Genomic DNA, 15,293 nt, shown 5'->3' with positions numbered 1-15,293 from the left:
GCTATCTCTATTGAGGTCCTCTCGCTGTCCTGCCTTCACTGCATCCTTTCCCTGTGCTCAGAGGAGTGCTTCACAGTGTACACAGATAATTACCCATCTTCCCAGTTTTTTTAAGGGTAGGCGATGGGTAGCATAATCCTGTTGATATTTTTGAAAGGGCTAACGACAAAAAGTGTGTGTGCATGTGTGTGCATGGAGAGAGAGGGGAAAACCTTATTATAAAGGTAATGTCAGTTCATTGCAGAATGGGGAAAATAGAAGCATGTAAAGAAAAAAAAAGAAAATTACTCATGATCTTGCCACATAATAGTATTTACTGACAAGTACTGAGTTTTTCCTTCAAGTTGTTTTATCTATGCATAAATATAGGCATGAGATATAAACAATTTTTAACAAAATTGAGATTATGCTTTATGTGTTTTCAGCCTGCTCTTATGTATACTGCTTGAGCATATGATTATTTTTCACGTGTCATAAAACTATTTGAATCCATACTGAATGGCTGCATAATATTCCATTGAATGGGTTTAGCCTACTTTATTTAATCATTCTATCAGATATTTGTGTTGTTTCCAATTTTTTATTATTATAAATAACACTAAGATGATCATATAGGTGCATTAGCCTTTTATTGGGTCCCTGATGGTTTCTTTGGACAGATTCCTAGAAGAGAAATGACAGGATCAAAGTTATGAATATTTATGAGTCTGGTTCCATATTGCCACATTGGTTTCCAGAACGGTCCTGCCAATTTATCCTTGCTTCAACACTGAGTGTCTGCCTCCTTCACCCCACTGCCTTTGCCATGGTCACCAATATCCTCTATGTTGCCGGATTCAGTGGTCAATTCTCAGTGCTCATCCTACTTAAGTCTCAGCTGCATTTGTCACTGTTGAATATTCTTTTCTCTGGGACTCTCTCTTACCTTGGTTTCAAGGTTTTGAGGACACTGCACTCTCTGGGTTTTCCTTGCCATCTTACACTCCTTTTCTGGTGCCCCCTTTTCTCTTTGACCCTTAAGCAGGGCAGAGGGTTCAGTTTTATATTTACTGTCTTGTTGCCTCCAGATCACATCTATTTTTTAAAATTTTTTTAAATGTTTTCATTTATTTTTGAGACAGAGAGAGACAGAGAATGAGCAGGGGAGGGGCATAGAGAGAGGGAGGCACAGAATCCAAAGCAGGCTCCAGGCTCTGAGCTGTCAGCACAGAGCCTGATGCGGGGCTCGAACTCATGGACCATGAGATCATGACCTGAACCAAAGTTGGACGCTTAACCGACTGAGCCACCTAGGCACCCCCAGATTCACATCTTTAAATGGTATCAAACAGTGATATCCCCTAAATTCTTATCTGTAGTCCAGCCCACTCTGAAAATAAGCCTTGTCTGCCACTTGTCTACTTAACAGCCTTTTTCGGATGCCTATTAGCCATCTTAAACTTAGCCTTTCTACTGTCATGTTTTTTATTTCCAAGACCCCAAGCCTGCCCTTCCACAGGCTTTCCTATCTTATAAACACTGATTTTGTTTTCCCAGTTTTTCAGGCCAAAATCCTATCAGGCAATTTGAATTATTTCCAGTTTTTGATTATGATAAGCAACATCAAGATGCACAGAAAGTAGAAAACTTAAAAAAAATTTTTTTTATGTTTATTTTTGAGAGAGAGAGAGAGACAGAGAGACAGAGTGTAAGTGGGGGGGGAGCAGAGAGAGAGGGAGACACAGAATCCAAAGTGGGATCCAGGCTCTGAGCTGTCAGCACAGAGCGCGATGTAGGGCTCAAACCCACAAACTGTGAGATCATGACCAGGCTGAAGTCAGACGCTTAACTGACTGAGCCACCCAGGTGCCCCTAAGGTAGAAAACTTTTTAATGGCTCTCCTCACTTTCTCTTATACTGTGCATGTCATCTGTAAATGGACCCTTTTGACTTTTCCTTTAAAATATACCCAGGGGCGCCTGGATGGCTCAGTGGGTTAAAGCATCTGGCTCTTGGTTTGGGCTCGTGTCATGATCTCACTATTTGTGAGATCAGGTCCTGGGTTAGGCTCTGCGCTGGCAGGGCGGAACCTGCTTGGGATTCTCTCTCACCCTTTCTCTTTGCCCCTCCCCTGCTCTCACATGCTCTCTCTCTCTCTCCCTAAATAAATAAATAAACATTTAGAAAAATAAAATAAAATTGTACCCGGAAATGGACCACATCTCAGTACCACAGCGCTCGCCTTAGCCCAGGCCAACAGCCGTTCCCTCTGGGTCATTACAGTGGCCTCCACCTGGACTCTGATAATGTTGCTGTTCCCCACCTCCTGGGATCCTCTGTGCAACCAGCATGGCAGCCACAGTGAAAAGATCAAAATATAAACCCTGGCCTATCAGTGCCTTGCTCTGAGCCCACCAGTGCTTTCCAGATCACTTGCGGTAAAGCCAGGGTGCTTCTATCACCCACAGACCCCCTTTCCAACACTGGGCCTCCTTCCCTCTGCGCTAGCTCACTGAACTCCTACAGCCTTTTTCGAATGGCACCTTCCCAGGGAGCCTTTCCCGACCCTCTGCCAAAAGTGCAGCCTCGCTTCTTCTGCACTTTCTGTCTCCTTTCCTGCTTTATTTGGCTCTGAAGGACTTGTCACCATCTGATAAGCTACAGATTTTACTTATTTGTTTGTTTACTATCTATTCTTCTCCCCCTAGCATGTATGCTCCCTGAGGGCAGGGATTCTCATTTGGTTTGATTATTGCTCTAATTCCAGTCTTTATAATCGAGCCTGGCATAAAGACTCAGTAAATAGTGTTTATGTGTTTGTTTGATTGGTTTTAAATTTTCCTCAGCACATTGTTCTATGTCATTTCATGCCTAATTGTGTATTTTATTTATTTATTTATTTATTTATTTATTTATTTATTTATTTTAAAGTGTATTTATTTATTTTGAAAGAGACAGAGGGAGCATGAGCTGGGGAGGAGCAGAGAGAGAGGGAGAATCCCAAACAGGCTCCCTGCTATCAGTGCAGAGCCTGATGCTGGTCTCAGAATCACAAGATCTGTGAACTGTGAGATCATGACCGGAGCCAAAATCAAGAGTCAGACACTTAACTGACTGAGCCACCAAAGTACCCCTGTATATCTTTACTTCTGTGTTGGTTTTTTTTTTTTTAATGTGGTAAGAGGCACATAACATAAAATTTACCATCTTAAACCATTTTTAAGGGTACAGTTCAGTGCTGTTAAATGCATTCACATTATTGTGCAGCCAGTGTCCAGACTCCTTTCATCTTGCAAAACTAAAAGTCTCTACTCATTAAGCAACTCCTCATTCTCCATTTCCCCCAGCTCCTGGCAGCCATCATTGTACTCCCAGTCTCCGTGAATTTGACTACTCTAGATACCACATGTAAGTGGAATCACATAGTATTTGTCTATTTGCGACTGGCTTATTTCACTTAACGTAACATCCTTGTGTTTCATAATGATGTAGTGTATGTCAGAACTGCTTTCCTTCTTACGACTGGATAATATTTGATTGTGTGTATATGCCATGTTCTGTTTATCCATTCCTCCATCAATGGACATTTGGGTTGCTCCCAGCTTTAGGCTGTTGTGAATAATGCTTTTATGAACATGGGTGTACAAACATCTCTTTGAGACCTTGCTTCAGTCCTTTTGGGTATATATCCAGAGGTGAAAATGCTAGTTCATCTGAAACTCCACTTTTAATTTTATGAAGAACCACTATACTGTTTATCATGGCGGCTGTACCATTTTACATTCCCACATGCCCACAGTGTGCAAGAAGGGTTCCATTTTCTTCACATCCTCACCAACACCTGTTATTTTCTAGTTTTATTTTCTGTCTTTTTTGATCATAGCTATCCCACTGGGTGTGAGGTGTGGTATCTCATTTGTGGTTTTGATTTGCATTTCCCTAATGATTAGTGATGGTCAGCATCTTTTCATGTACTTTTTGGCCAATTATACACACACACACACACGCGCGCGCGCACATATATTCATACATACATATACATATTTGGGGGGAATGTCTATTCAAGTACTTTGCCCATTTTTTTAATCCAGTTGTTTGTTTTATGTAGTTGAGTTGTTTTTGTGCTTTTTCCTCCCTGATTGGCCTCAATGGCTGTTGCTTTATTGGTGGTGCTTATGTTAAATTCTGAAGGACAAGTAGAAATATGCTTGATACAATGGGTTGGGTAGAAAGATGGGGAGTCTAATCTTGGCAAAGTGAATGGCATGCATAAATGGTAATAGGTGAAAGAGACATGTATATGCATAAATATGCATTGATGTGCATCTGTAAAATGTGTATGTAGTTTATATTTTTTTCAATATAGGATTTATATGTATATATATGTCTAGATACATTATGCATATATTATGATTAAGGTTTCTCAACAGTACTGTTGACATTTTATGTTGGATAATTATTTGTTGTAGGATGCTGTCCTGTACATTGTGATGTGTTTAGCAACACCTCTGGCCTTAATCACTAGATGCCAGTAACTCCCTCTGCTGCCCCCAATTGTGGTAATTACAGTGTCTTTATACATTGGTAAATGTCCATGGGGGCATCATGTCCCCCACCCTGCCTCCGTTGAGAGCCACTGATACAAGAGGAGGTGTTGGATGGATGGATGGATTGGATAGACAGAAAGACAGAGAGATGGGTAGACGGATGGCAGTGGAGGGAAATGCTGGTATATCGTTATATCATGATTAAAAGCCTTATCTGTAACAGGCTCTATTTGTGTATAAGTCAATACTCAACAATATATCAATTACATCAGTGGTTTAGGGGTCAGCTTAAAGAACATCTTTCTTATATTCTTTGTGAGCTTGTATTGATACTATTGTTATTGAACACTAACTGTGCTAAGCATCTCCAATTAAGACTCAATTATATAGTAAATTATAGCATTTCTCCTTTTCCATTCAGAGGAGAATCTACTTGTCTTCTGAGACCATGTTCAAAGCATTGACCAACAATCTGTTCCTTTGCACTCCTGGGTTCTCTGGCAGAGCGAGAAACTGAGAAACCTTTAGCTTTCACCCATTTTATAGATGGCACACAGACCAGAGAGGATCCAACTGAATGAAATGACATATTCATTGGTGATATTGTAAGACTTGCCAAACAACAGGAAAGGGTGCATTCTGGAAAGAGTTGTGGGGAGGATTGTGACCTCTTCAATACTAATTTTGACTGGTTTAGGCATAAATAAACTTGACAGGCTTGTGAAAGCATAAGACTAAGCACAGCCCCCGCCTGATTCCTGACCTTCACCCGTGTCCTTTGTGATTTGCAAAACCCCATTAAAATTAGGGGTGCTGTTACTCAAATTCCTGAGGAATTTCCTGCAAAAAACATTACAGACTAAAAAAAAAAATTCTAAATGTTGGTGAACTCTAAACCTTGTCCATTTCTAATCTGAGATATAGACAATTCACATACAGTAAACAGCCAGATCCATAGAGACAGTTATATGAGGTTTTCACCCCTAAGGCAGTGATGTGTTTAATCTTTCATGTGCTGGAGCTTTGCACTGAAGAGAGGAGAGTGGTCATTCATTCAAAGCCACAAATTTAGCAAATTCCCAATTACCTACTGATTGGTGTTCATTTTGGCAGTGTTGATATTTGCTAATAAAGTGTTTTTCTTAAAATATTACCAGCAGTGTAAAGCACATGTAAAATAGTTGTTTTTTTTTTCTCTTTTACCCTTTCATGGTATTCCTAATTGTGGTTAAAAAAAAAAATACACCTAACGTGAGATCTGCTCTCTTATCAAACTCTTCAAATTGTACAATATGCTGTTATTAACTGTAAGCACGGATGTTGTACAGCAGCTTTTTAGAACTTTATCACCTTGCACATCTGAAACTCTTTTCACCGAACAGCAACTCCCCTCTCTCCCTACCACCTATCAGTTTCATCTTCATCCACAAAGCTCAGGAATCATGGGAGCCAAGAGGGAGGCACATAATCCCCAAATTGCTTCAATTTGTCTCCAACCTGCTTGGCATCGCTTCTGACTTAAGTTGTGCTCTTACCCTGGGTGATTTAAAGATGAAGGTTAATGTTTATTTAGCAGTTATGGGCCTGTGCTAAGCTCTTGGAATCATTATCTCATGTAATCCTCTCAACAGCATTGTGAGTTAGATATGATTATTATCTCCTTTTATTTTAAGAATTTATTTATTTATTTATTTGTTTGTTTGTTTATTTATTTATTTATTTTGAGAGCAATGTATTTATTTAGAGCAGCAGGAGAGAATCTCAAGTAGGCTCCACACCGAGCATGGAGCCCAAAGTGGGACTCGATCCCACAACCGCGAAATCATGAGCTAAAATCAAGAGTCTGATGCTTAACTGACTGAGCTGCATAGGCGCCCCTATCTCCTGTTAACAGATGAGGTAAAGACTTGGAAAAATTGAGTAATATCCTCATGTTTACATGCAAAGTAGTAGAATGAGAATCTGAACTCAAACCACCTGTCCCCAGAGCCTATACTATTAATAACTCTGCTAAACCATAGTTGAAATACCCTTTTCCCCTTCCAGTACACACACACACCCACTGCAGATCTTATGTTAGGACAAGCTGGATAAAAAATCAAAGCAAAAAGGAAGCAAAAGCAAAATAAAGCAAAACAAAAATCTCCAAGGGAAGCTCTTCTCTGCTCATATTGTCAAAATCTCACAAATGCAGAGCTCACAGACATTGATTTTTATACCTCTATACCTGTAATTAAAAATTAAGGGGCAAGGGTTTTACATTTCTTGATTTCAGTAGTATTGTAACTTGGCCAAGAATCACATGCCTAGTTCAGAAATTCAGACTGCAGACATATTTAATTTGGGTACATTTTTTTAAAACTCTAACTTTAAATATTTTAAGAAAAGGTATGCACCTTCCAAGTTGGCACATTCCTCACCACTCCTTGTCTTGCTTTTTTTGCTTCACTCACTTATTTTACCTGATTTTGCCCTCTTATGCATTTGCATTTGAAATCTTTGCTTAGCAGTCAAAATTTGGGTGGATATGGGATGATTTTCTTTACATATGTCATATATTAATATACAATACCCATATTTTACCTTGAGACAACTTCTGGCGAGGTATTTGCTCTCACATTATATTTATGTTACTATTATGGTCTCCTTTTTCTTCTTCTTCTTCCTCTTCTTCTTCCTCTTTCCCTTCTTTTTCTCCTCCTCCTCCTCCTCTGCCTCCTCTGCACTGACATATATTTCCTCTTTGTATTTCTACTCATTTAATTCTTCTTGGCTTCTTGGCCAGAGGTGGATATGAGTCACAGGAAGAAAAGGGCTTTCTTGAAGCTACATTGTTTGTTTGTTTGTTTTGGTGACTTTCGTAGAGATGCTTAAGAAAAGGATGAATGAAGACTTACTCCTCTGACTTCCGCTCTTCCGCTGATAAAGATACTAACTTGCTGTGATTTCAAGGTCCAGGAACGTGTTAGTATTGGGTGCAGGTGGTGGCATTTGAGCTGATCAGAGGAGGCAGTGGGAAAGTTGCTTTCCTCCTCTGAGCCTCTGTTTCCTTATCAATGCAACTGATGATACTTTTGTCACTTGATTTGTGTGAGATTTTGATAAAGTATCTGGTAGTGTGGCCAGTGCAGACTTGAAATCCAGAACATACAGGGCTCTGTTTCCCTTCATCTCATTCTTCTCAGAGGCTAGGACTGAATACAGACACTGGCAGTGATATCAAAGTATATGAAAGGGATTCTGATGAGAATGTCAGAGAAAGGTTGCAATAAAAATGTACGCCTGCCAGTAAAAGCTCTCTAAGACCACCACACAATGTCAATATGCCTTATATATGAATTCATTAGTGGATGTGTGTGCATCCATATATGCAGCATCAATGTATGTGTGAGGGTGTATGTGTACATATATATGCAGCGTTTACGGATTAATGTGTGTGTGTGTGTGTACGTGTGTGTGCACCTATATATGCAGCATTGATGTATGTGTGAGTATGTATGTGTACACATACATGCAGCATTTGTGTGTGGGTTGATGTGTGTGTGCATGTGTGTATGTGTGTGTGCCCATACATATGTAGCATTGGTGTATGTGTGAACAGGTATGTGTGCACACATATGCAGCATTTGTGTGTGGATGTGTGTTTATGTGTGTGTGTGTGTGTGTGTGCACATGTGCCCAGAAGGAAACTGCTAGGGGAAGACAATACATTGCACTAGATATTTGATGGTAACCATTATTCAGTACATAGTAACTCATGGTATATAAAATAAAGTCCATTTATGATGTTGGTCTTATCTTCTAATTAAAATCATAGGCATGAAGCTTCTTTATACCTGCATAAAATAAGCAGTTTAATTTCTCTGCACCAGGGGAAAAATGATTTCACTGCCTGTTATGTAGCCCGTCAGCACATGGTGGGAGCAGGGCAGGGCTGCGATGAAAGCCTCATTCTTCCTCAGTGTTTGTCCTTTTAGACTTTGTGAGGAGGATAGATATGTCCTCTGAGGTTTCCTCAAGGGCAGCGGAGGGGTGCTTTTCTCAGTTGCCCCTCCCCCTTCCTGGCCCCAAGGGCAGAGACTCTCTTCTGTCTATGAAAAACCCATCTCAGATCATTTCCCCTGGATTATTCATATAGGAATGGAAAAAATATTATACAGCATCCATTCCCTAAAAATTTGCTGATAACTAGTAATAACTTATTTCAATGAAGCCAAAGCAAATATTTGGGGAAAAGAAAGTAAGCTTGTCTTGGAAGCTGTAAAAGCATAAAAGAGGAAAAGGACTATGAATCTTAGCAGCTGAAGGGATTGAATCTATTTTAAAGCTTACTTTGTAATAGTGATATGTACTATAAGTAGCATTTAAAAAATCCTGCCATTAATAGTTTTATTTGATGAGGTATGGGTATGGGTTTTGGCTTTATTTTGTACTCTGGGCCCTGTGGTTCAGACCGTGGTAAGAAGTAGCCCTAACAACTGGTGAAACTATAGCCAAAGGCAGGAAAATCTGTAAGAGGAAATAAACCCGTTTGCTCATTCAGTCACTCAGCAAACATTAGGAACTCAAAGAAGCTAGGTGTAGCTGGATAATAAAGGTCAAAAGGGCTATGCTGCTGCTGCTGAAGCCAGAGACATAAGCAGGGGAGAGTTTGTCAGGCTATTTTAAGGATTTTAGGATATATGGGAAGATCAGTGATAAGTTCATCGAATGGTTTTAAGTAGGGGAATGTCAGAATCAAATAAGTTTTATATAGTACAATTATTGGGGTCACAGTGTACAAAGTAGATTGCTGGGGGGGTGGGGGTGGAAAGGGCTATGTGACATCAGTGAGGTTGTCTAGAAGGACTTACAGTGATGCAGTGCAGAAATTATCACATTTTGGGCTAAGGCAGTTATAATGGGCAAAGAGAGAGAGAGAGACTAGATCTGATTTGAGAGTTAATTAGTAGGTAAAATATACAGGGCACAAACACAAGTTAATGTTAGGAGGTGAGTAGAAAAGCAGAGTCAAGGCTGAATCTTGGGTTTTTGGCTTTATACTGAATCATTGGTAGAAACAGTAACTGAGTCAGGACACAGTGGGAGATGGGTAGGGCTGGGAGGAGGTACAGTGTGAGGAATGTTGAATTTGAGGTGTTTGTGGACCTTCAGATAGAACAATCTGCCAGGAAGCTGAGGCTGAGACGAGAGGAGACCTCAGGTTGAGATTTAATTTATGAGTTGTCCCCAGAAAAATAGCAATAATAATAATAATAAAAAAAAAAAAGCTTGGAAGAAGTCCCTGAGGAACGGTGTGTTGAATAAAAACCCTCAACTGAGGGTTGAGGAGTGGTCATATTATAAAATTTTTTTTAACCTTTATTCATTTCTGACAGAGAGAAAGGGAGTGTGAGCGGGGGAGAAGCAGAGAGACAGGGAGACAGAATCCGAAGCAGGCTCCAGGCTCTGAGCTGTCAGCAACAGAGCCCAATGAGGGGCTCGAACTCATGAACTGTGAGATCATGAGCTGAGCCAAAGTCAGAGGCTCAACCAACTAAGCCACCCAGGCGCCCCAAGGAGTGGTCATATTATAGAGATCAGAGAAAGTTGAGTACTCAAAAGAGATGAAAAGGAAGGCTAGATGAGTGTGATGTTCCGGAAGCCCTGGAAGAGAACGCTTCAGGGAGGATGGAATTGCTGTGGTATCAAAGACTGTTAGGAGTTCCATGATGGGAAAGGTCTGAGTGTCTAAATGTCTGTTGGATTAAATACTGGAAAGTCAGTCACACGTGCAGTGAGGCCAATGTCACTGAGGTACTGTAAGTAGAAGTCAAAGTGCACTGATTGGAGGGAGCTTTTACATACATACTGGAAGATAAATAATAATTATAGCTATCCCTTGTCAAGACTATGTGTTCAAGGCCATTTTGGCTTCTTGTGATACTCAATTATTGTTGTGGCAACTGAGGCCTCTAGAGTTAAGTAGGTTTCCAAGTGACCCATTGTGAACAGAGAAGTGTTGAGTTTGAATCTGCTCCTTCTGATGCCAAAGTGTTTTTAGTCTATACCATTCTGTCCATCTGGCTTGGGGAAGACACTTTCCTGAGCAGCAGTCTTTGCCCCAGGGGCCTTTGGGGATAGGTGCTTTGGAAAATCTCCAAAACAAAGGGATCATTGAGACCACTTAAGTCAATTAAATCACTGAAACAATTCATTCAGAAAGAACAAAACAGTGGGATAATAAGGGGATCCTTTTCTTGATTAAAGGGCAGTAAGAACAATAGCGTGATGAAGAGTGACAGGAATTGAGGGAGAGGGAGGGAGGAAGAGAAATTTGTGAGGGTCTCAAGGTCAGGGGACAGAGGACCATAAGAATATGCTCCCACTAAAAGGCTGGACATCAAAAATGAAAGTACTTATAAGATGGACATCACAAAACAAAGCCTCATTTGTATGCAGACCTAACCATGCACAATATTCCAGCTCCCTTCAGCAATGAAGGACTAAATCAGGGGGGAAATGCCAATATTTCATAGAGAGACCCACGTGCCCCTTCCTGTGCTGTGATATGCAAGTACAGATGACTTTATATTTATGCTTTAATTTCTTGTAGTAGTTCTCTTATGCTAACTCTGTCAGTATTTTCTCCCCTCTCCTTTAGATCATGCTTCTTAGTGATCCTGAAATGGAGAGCAGCTTACTGATCAGCTCAGATGAGGGGGCCACCTATCAGAAGTACCGGCTCACCTTCTACATCCAGAGTCTGCTCTTCCATCCCAAGCAGGAAGACTGGGTGCTGGCCTACAGTCTGGATCAAAAGGTGAACAAACACTGTTTTTATTTGCATCTTGTCACCCAGGTACCACCTGGGGAAAAACGCTTGTTTATTCAGTCCAAATTTTGGAAGGGATTCAATGACATTTCATCATCCATCTGGGTTGATTTTGTCTGCAGCAACGAACTTTCTTTTCTACTCTTCAGTATCAAAATATGCAGGCAGGTGCATTTCACGTATTGGCAGTGCTGTTTACCATTTCATAGGCTGAAGATGATTTTCTCTATAATTTTACTCATTTGACCTTTAAAACAACCCTGTGAAGTAAGTAGGGAATGTGTATTCATAATAATTTGCTGGTGACTATAGTAAACAAAGGTGAGGTGTTTGTTCAAGCCTGCCGAGCTAGTCATTGGAAGAGCCGGAGCTCAAATGCATATTGTCAGATTCCAAGTCTAGGGCGTATTCCAGCATACCATGTGGTGTTGATTTGGTAAAATTTGAATATACCATTGCTTGTAGTTTAGCAAAGGAAGGGAAGTCCCAAACATGTCCATTTTGTTGTTTTCTATAAGTACCTTCAAGATATAATGACTCGATAAATCCTCCTCTTCGAGCTCAAGATCCATTTACCCATCTGTGTACTTGACCTTGACTCTCATGTGTCTCCGATGCCTCTTGATTCAACATATTCCAAAAATGAACTTTGCTCTCCCTCCAACATAGCTGGTTCTCTTCCAGTGTTCCCTGATTGTATCCATTTGTTGGCAAAAGGTAGAAACCTGGGAGTTATCCTTCATACTTCCTTGTTGCAAACCTGGTGTCTGTAATCTGTCATTCTTATCTCTATCTCTTAATTCCATGGACCCTTCGATTACCACCACCACTCAAACATGGGTTATATCTGTCATTTGAGCTGTGACCAGAGCCTCTTCCAGTGTGTTTATACTATAACCTGAACAACCTATTTTCCAAATGTAGACCTTAGGATTTCAGCATTTTCTCATTGCTCACAGAAAAAAGACTGAAGTCCTTTGTAGGATCTGTTAAGATTTCCTTAGCTGGTCCCTCTGTCTTGACTCAAGGTTATCACTTTCCCTTGAATGGCTTTCTTTCAGTTTGTCACCCCAGCTGTTTCCCTGGCTCCATTTCCTGGGCCTGGAATCTTTTTCCCCCGAAATCAACTTTGTCACTGTCAGATCTCAGTTCTAGCATCACTTTCTCAGGACCTCTTCCCTAAACTCCCTGACAAAGTTAAATGCTCCTTGGTGTTGTTTCCCATAATACTGTATACCCCCCTTCAGAATGCCTGTCACTGTTGAAATTTTACATTGATTTATGTGATATTAGGATTATCTATATTCCTCACTAGACTATAAGCTCCAGGAGGGCAGGGCCAGGTTTGGTTTTACTCTCCGATTTAATACCAGTGCTGACACAGTGCCTGGTACTTAATAAGTGCTCAGTAATTTTTGTGAGGTGAACAAATTAGTGGATGAATGCATAAATACTATGGTAATGAGCCCGCTGTAACTGATCAACTTACACTTAAGAGACTTTAGACTATGCTTCTTTGTATTGCCTTAGTACAGAACCTAGGTACAATGCTTGATGACAAACTGTTATGTAATAATGTTGTGAAATCAATCAGTGAAAGAAAATAGATAATTATCAGCACTGTCTAGCGGAGAGATATCTACAGATTAACCTTAACTGAAATAGCTTTTTCTGTTCTCTCTTATATCCTGAAACAGTTGCTTCTCTGTATATATTTAAATATGGGATTGTAAATATGAGTGTGTGTGTGTGAGAGAGAGAGGGAGAGAGAGATGTCAGCACCTTTAAACAATAATTTCAACATAACCTTTATATGTCTCATTAATGGAGCCTCATGGTGGGTTCCAGGTGCTTAATGCAATCCCCTAAGGACACCCATATGACATTTGCAGAGCAAAAGCCACTGCAAATACATTTCTTTCATGGCATCAAGTGGATATTGTATGAAAGACTTAGCCAAATGTCAGGTAGTCTGTGAGTTTAGATGCTTAGTGTTGCTAGGAATTTCGAAGCTGTATTGAAAAAAAAAATAATTTATTTGGCTTTGTTAAAGGCTGGATAGTAATTTATCTAGATGATGCTCAGAAATCCGAAACTATGTTTTTATTTATACAGAGACAAACTAGATTAGACCTCTCATGCCAAAAGATTAATAAACCAAATGCAGTGTGCCTTGTGTGTATCTAGAAGGAGTATCCTTTAACTCCATCTCCATAGCGCTGTGAACATCTGGGCCATTGCTCAGGAAGTACTCTTGTGGATATAATGTGTTCAAAATACTTTCAGGCTTGGTGGCTGCTTTTTCACTTAGTAAAAATATTTGGAAATGTGGCAGTGGGTGTTGATGGATTTTCCTAATCACGCTGCACATTTCTGGATGTATTATTCCTTAGGTACTCTTTCTTGTTGACATCTTTTGCATAAAGTGGCTGGATGTTCTTCAGGCCCATAAAGTTTCTAACTGGTACCCTGCCATTCTTTTAAATAAATGGTGTGAGGAGGCAGATGATGCCCCTGGCAACATTTGCAGAGCTGGCATAAAACATGTAGCCTCAGTCATCCAGGGTGCAGAAGAGTTTTTCTTTATTTTGGAATAATTTATTGGTTTAGAGTCAAGGACAGTGATGCTATGCAGCAGCGGATGAAGAGGCAAGGGGAGTTGAGATTGATATACAAATGTCTTATTTCAGACTGGAGCCTTCTGTGATGTGCATGCATTGAGGCAGCTGGTTTCTTCTAGAGAAAATGAAAAGTGTTAGTATTAAGGTAACTGCAGCATCAAAGGGAGATGTTTGTGGTGAGGATTGAATCGATGTTTTCATTATTGTGCCTTTGATGAAATGCACTGGCAATTTCTTTAGAATCCGTAAGGCTATCTCCTTACGTTGTATGTATTACAAAAGACCTAATTGAATGATATTTTAAAGGGACAATATCCAGTTGCTTCACCTTCCAAATTGCTACTTCAAAGCTGCAGGAGACTTGCCAGGAGATCTCATTCAGTAAAGGCACTGCAGGAGAATTAAGGAAATACCTTCCGGATAGGATAAAATTGTAGCTAGAAATTGAGACATGAATATAACAACATGTTAGTTGAGATGCTGGATGGTAGGTTGTGAGCCAGCTAGGAAATGTTGTACTAGGAACTGTACTGGTTCAAGGCCAGGTTGTGGGAGATCACCCACTTCCAAAGTTGCAAAGGGGTGGTGAGGTAGCAACAAATGCACCTTGTAATTGACCCTGTACATGGACCATGACTCTCCAATTTTGATGTGTCATGATGTAGCAGAGTTATTTCTGTTTCCTGTTCAGCTGGACCTGGACTTTTACCAATTTCTTCCATTCTGGCCATCCCAGGAGCTTCCCAGTTCCTGTGGCAGCTCTTCTTTTGCCCCACAGACAAAAGAAGAGATGACTTTATAAGAATGGAGATTCTTATAAATGGAGATGACTTTATAAGAATCCCGTGATTAAAAAACAACCAGCAAACATGATAGGTTATGGCTGAGTAAATTGGAATAATAAGAGAACAGCTACTCTCTCCTCCCCTCCCCTCCCCTCCCCTCTCCTCTCCTCTCCTCTCCTCTCCTCTCCTCTCCTCTCCTCTCCTCTCCTCTCCTCTCTTCCCCTCCCCTCTCCTCCCCTCCCCTCTCCTCCCCTCCCCTCTCCTCCCCTCCCCTCTCCTCTCCTCTTCTCTTCTCTCTTCCCCTCCCCTCCCCTCCCCTCTCCTCTCCTCTCCTCTCCTCTCCTCTCCTCTCCTCTCTCCTCTCTCCTCTCTCCTCTCTCCTCTCTCCTCTCTCCTCTCTCCTCTCTCCTCTCTCCTCTCTCCTCTCTCCTCTCCTCCCCTCCCCTCCCCTCTCCTCTCCTCCCCTCCCCTCCCCTCTCCCCTCCCTTTTCCCCTCCCCTCCCCAAATCAAAGCCCTAGAATGTCTTTTGAGGGCTGTGTATTTAGG

General features: G+C 40.9%; 1 protein-coding gene across 1 annotated transcript in view; it reads left to right on the top strand.

Annotated features, from left to right (window-relative positions):
- Nucleotides 1-15,293, top strand: part of SORCS3 (sortilin related VPS10 domain containing receptor 3) — a 414,417-nt gene that overhangs the window by 125,045 nt on the left and 274,079 nt on the right. Inside the window, exon 4 of the mRNA XM_032595155.1 lies at nucleotides 11,170-11,328. Within this exon, the coding sequence (XP_032451046.1) occupies nucleotides 11,170-11,328 (159 nt within the window). The remainder of the gene's footprint in view (nucleotides 1-11,169; nucleotides 11,329-15,293) is intronic.

The sequence above is a fragment of the Lynx canadensis genome, chromosome D2 (genome assembly GCF_007474595.2).
Source record: "Lynx canadensis isolate LIC74 chromosome D2, mLynCan4.pri.v2, whole genome shotgun sequence".
NCBI classification, from domain to species: domain Eukaryota; kingdom Metazoa; phylum Chordata; class Mammalia; order Carnivora; family Felidae; genus Lynx; species Lynx canadensis.
This window is presented reverse-complemented; position numbering and strand designations above follow the sequence as displayed.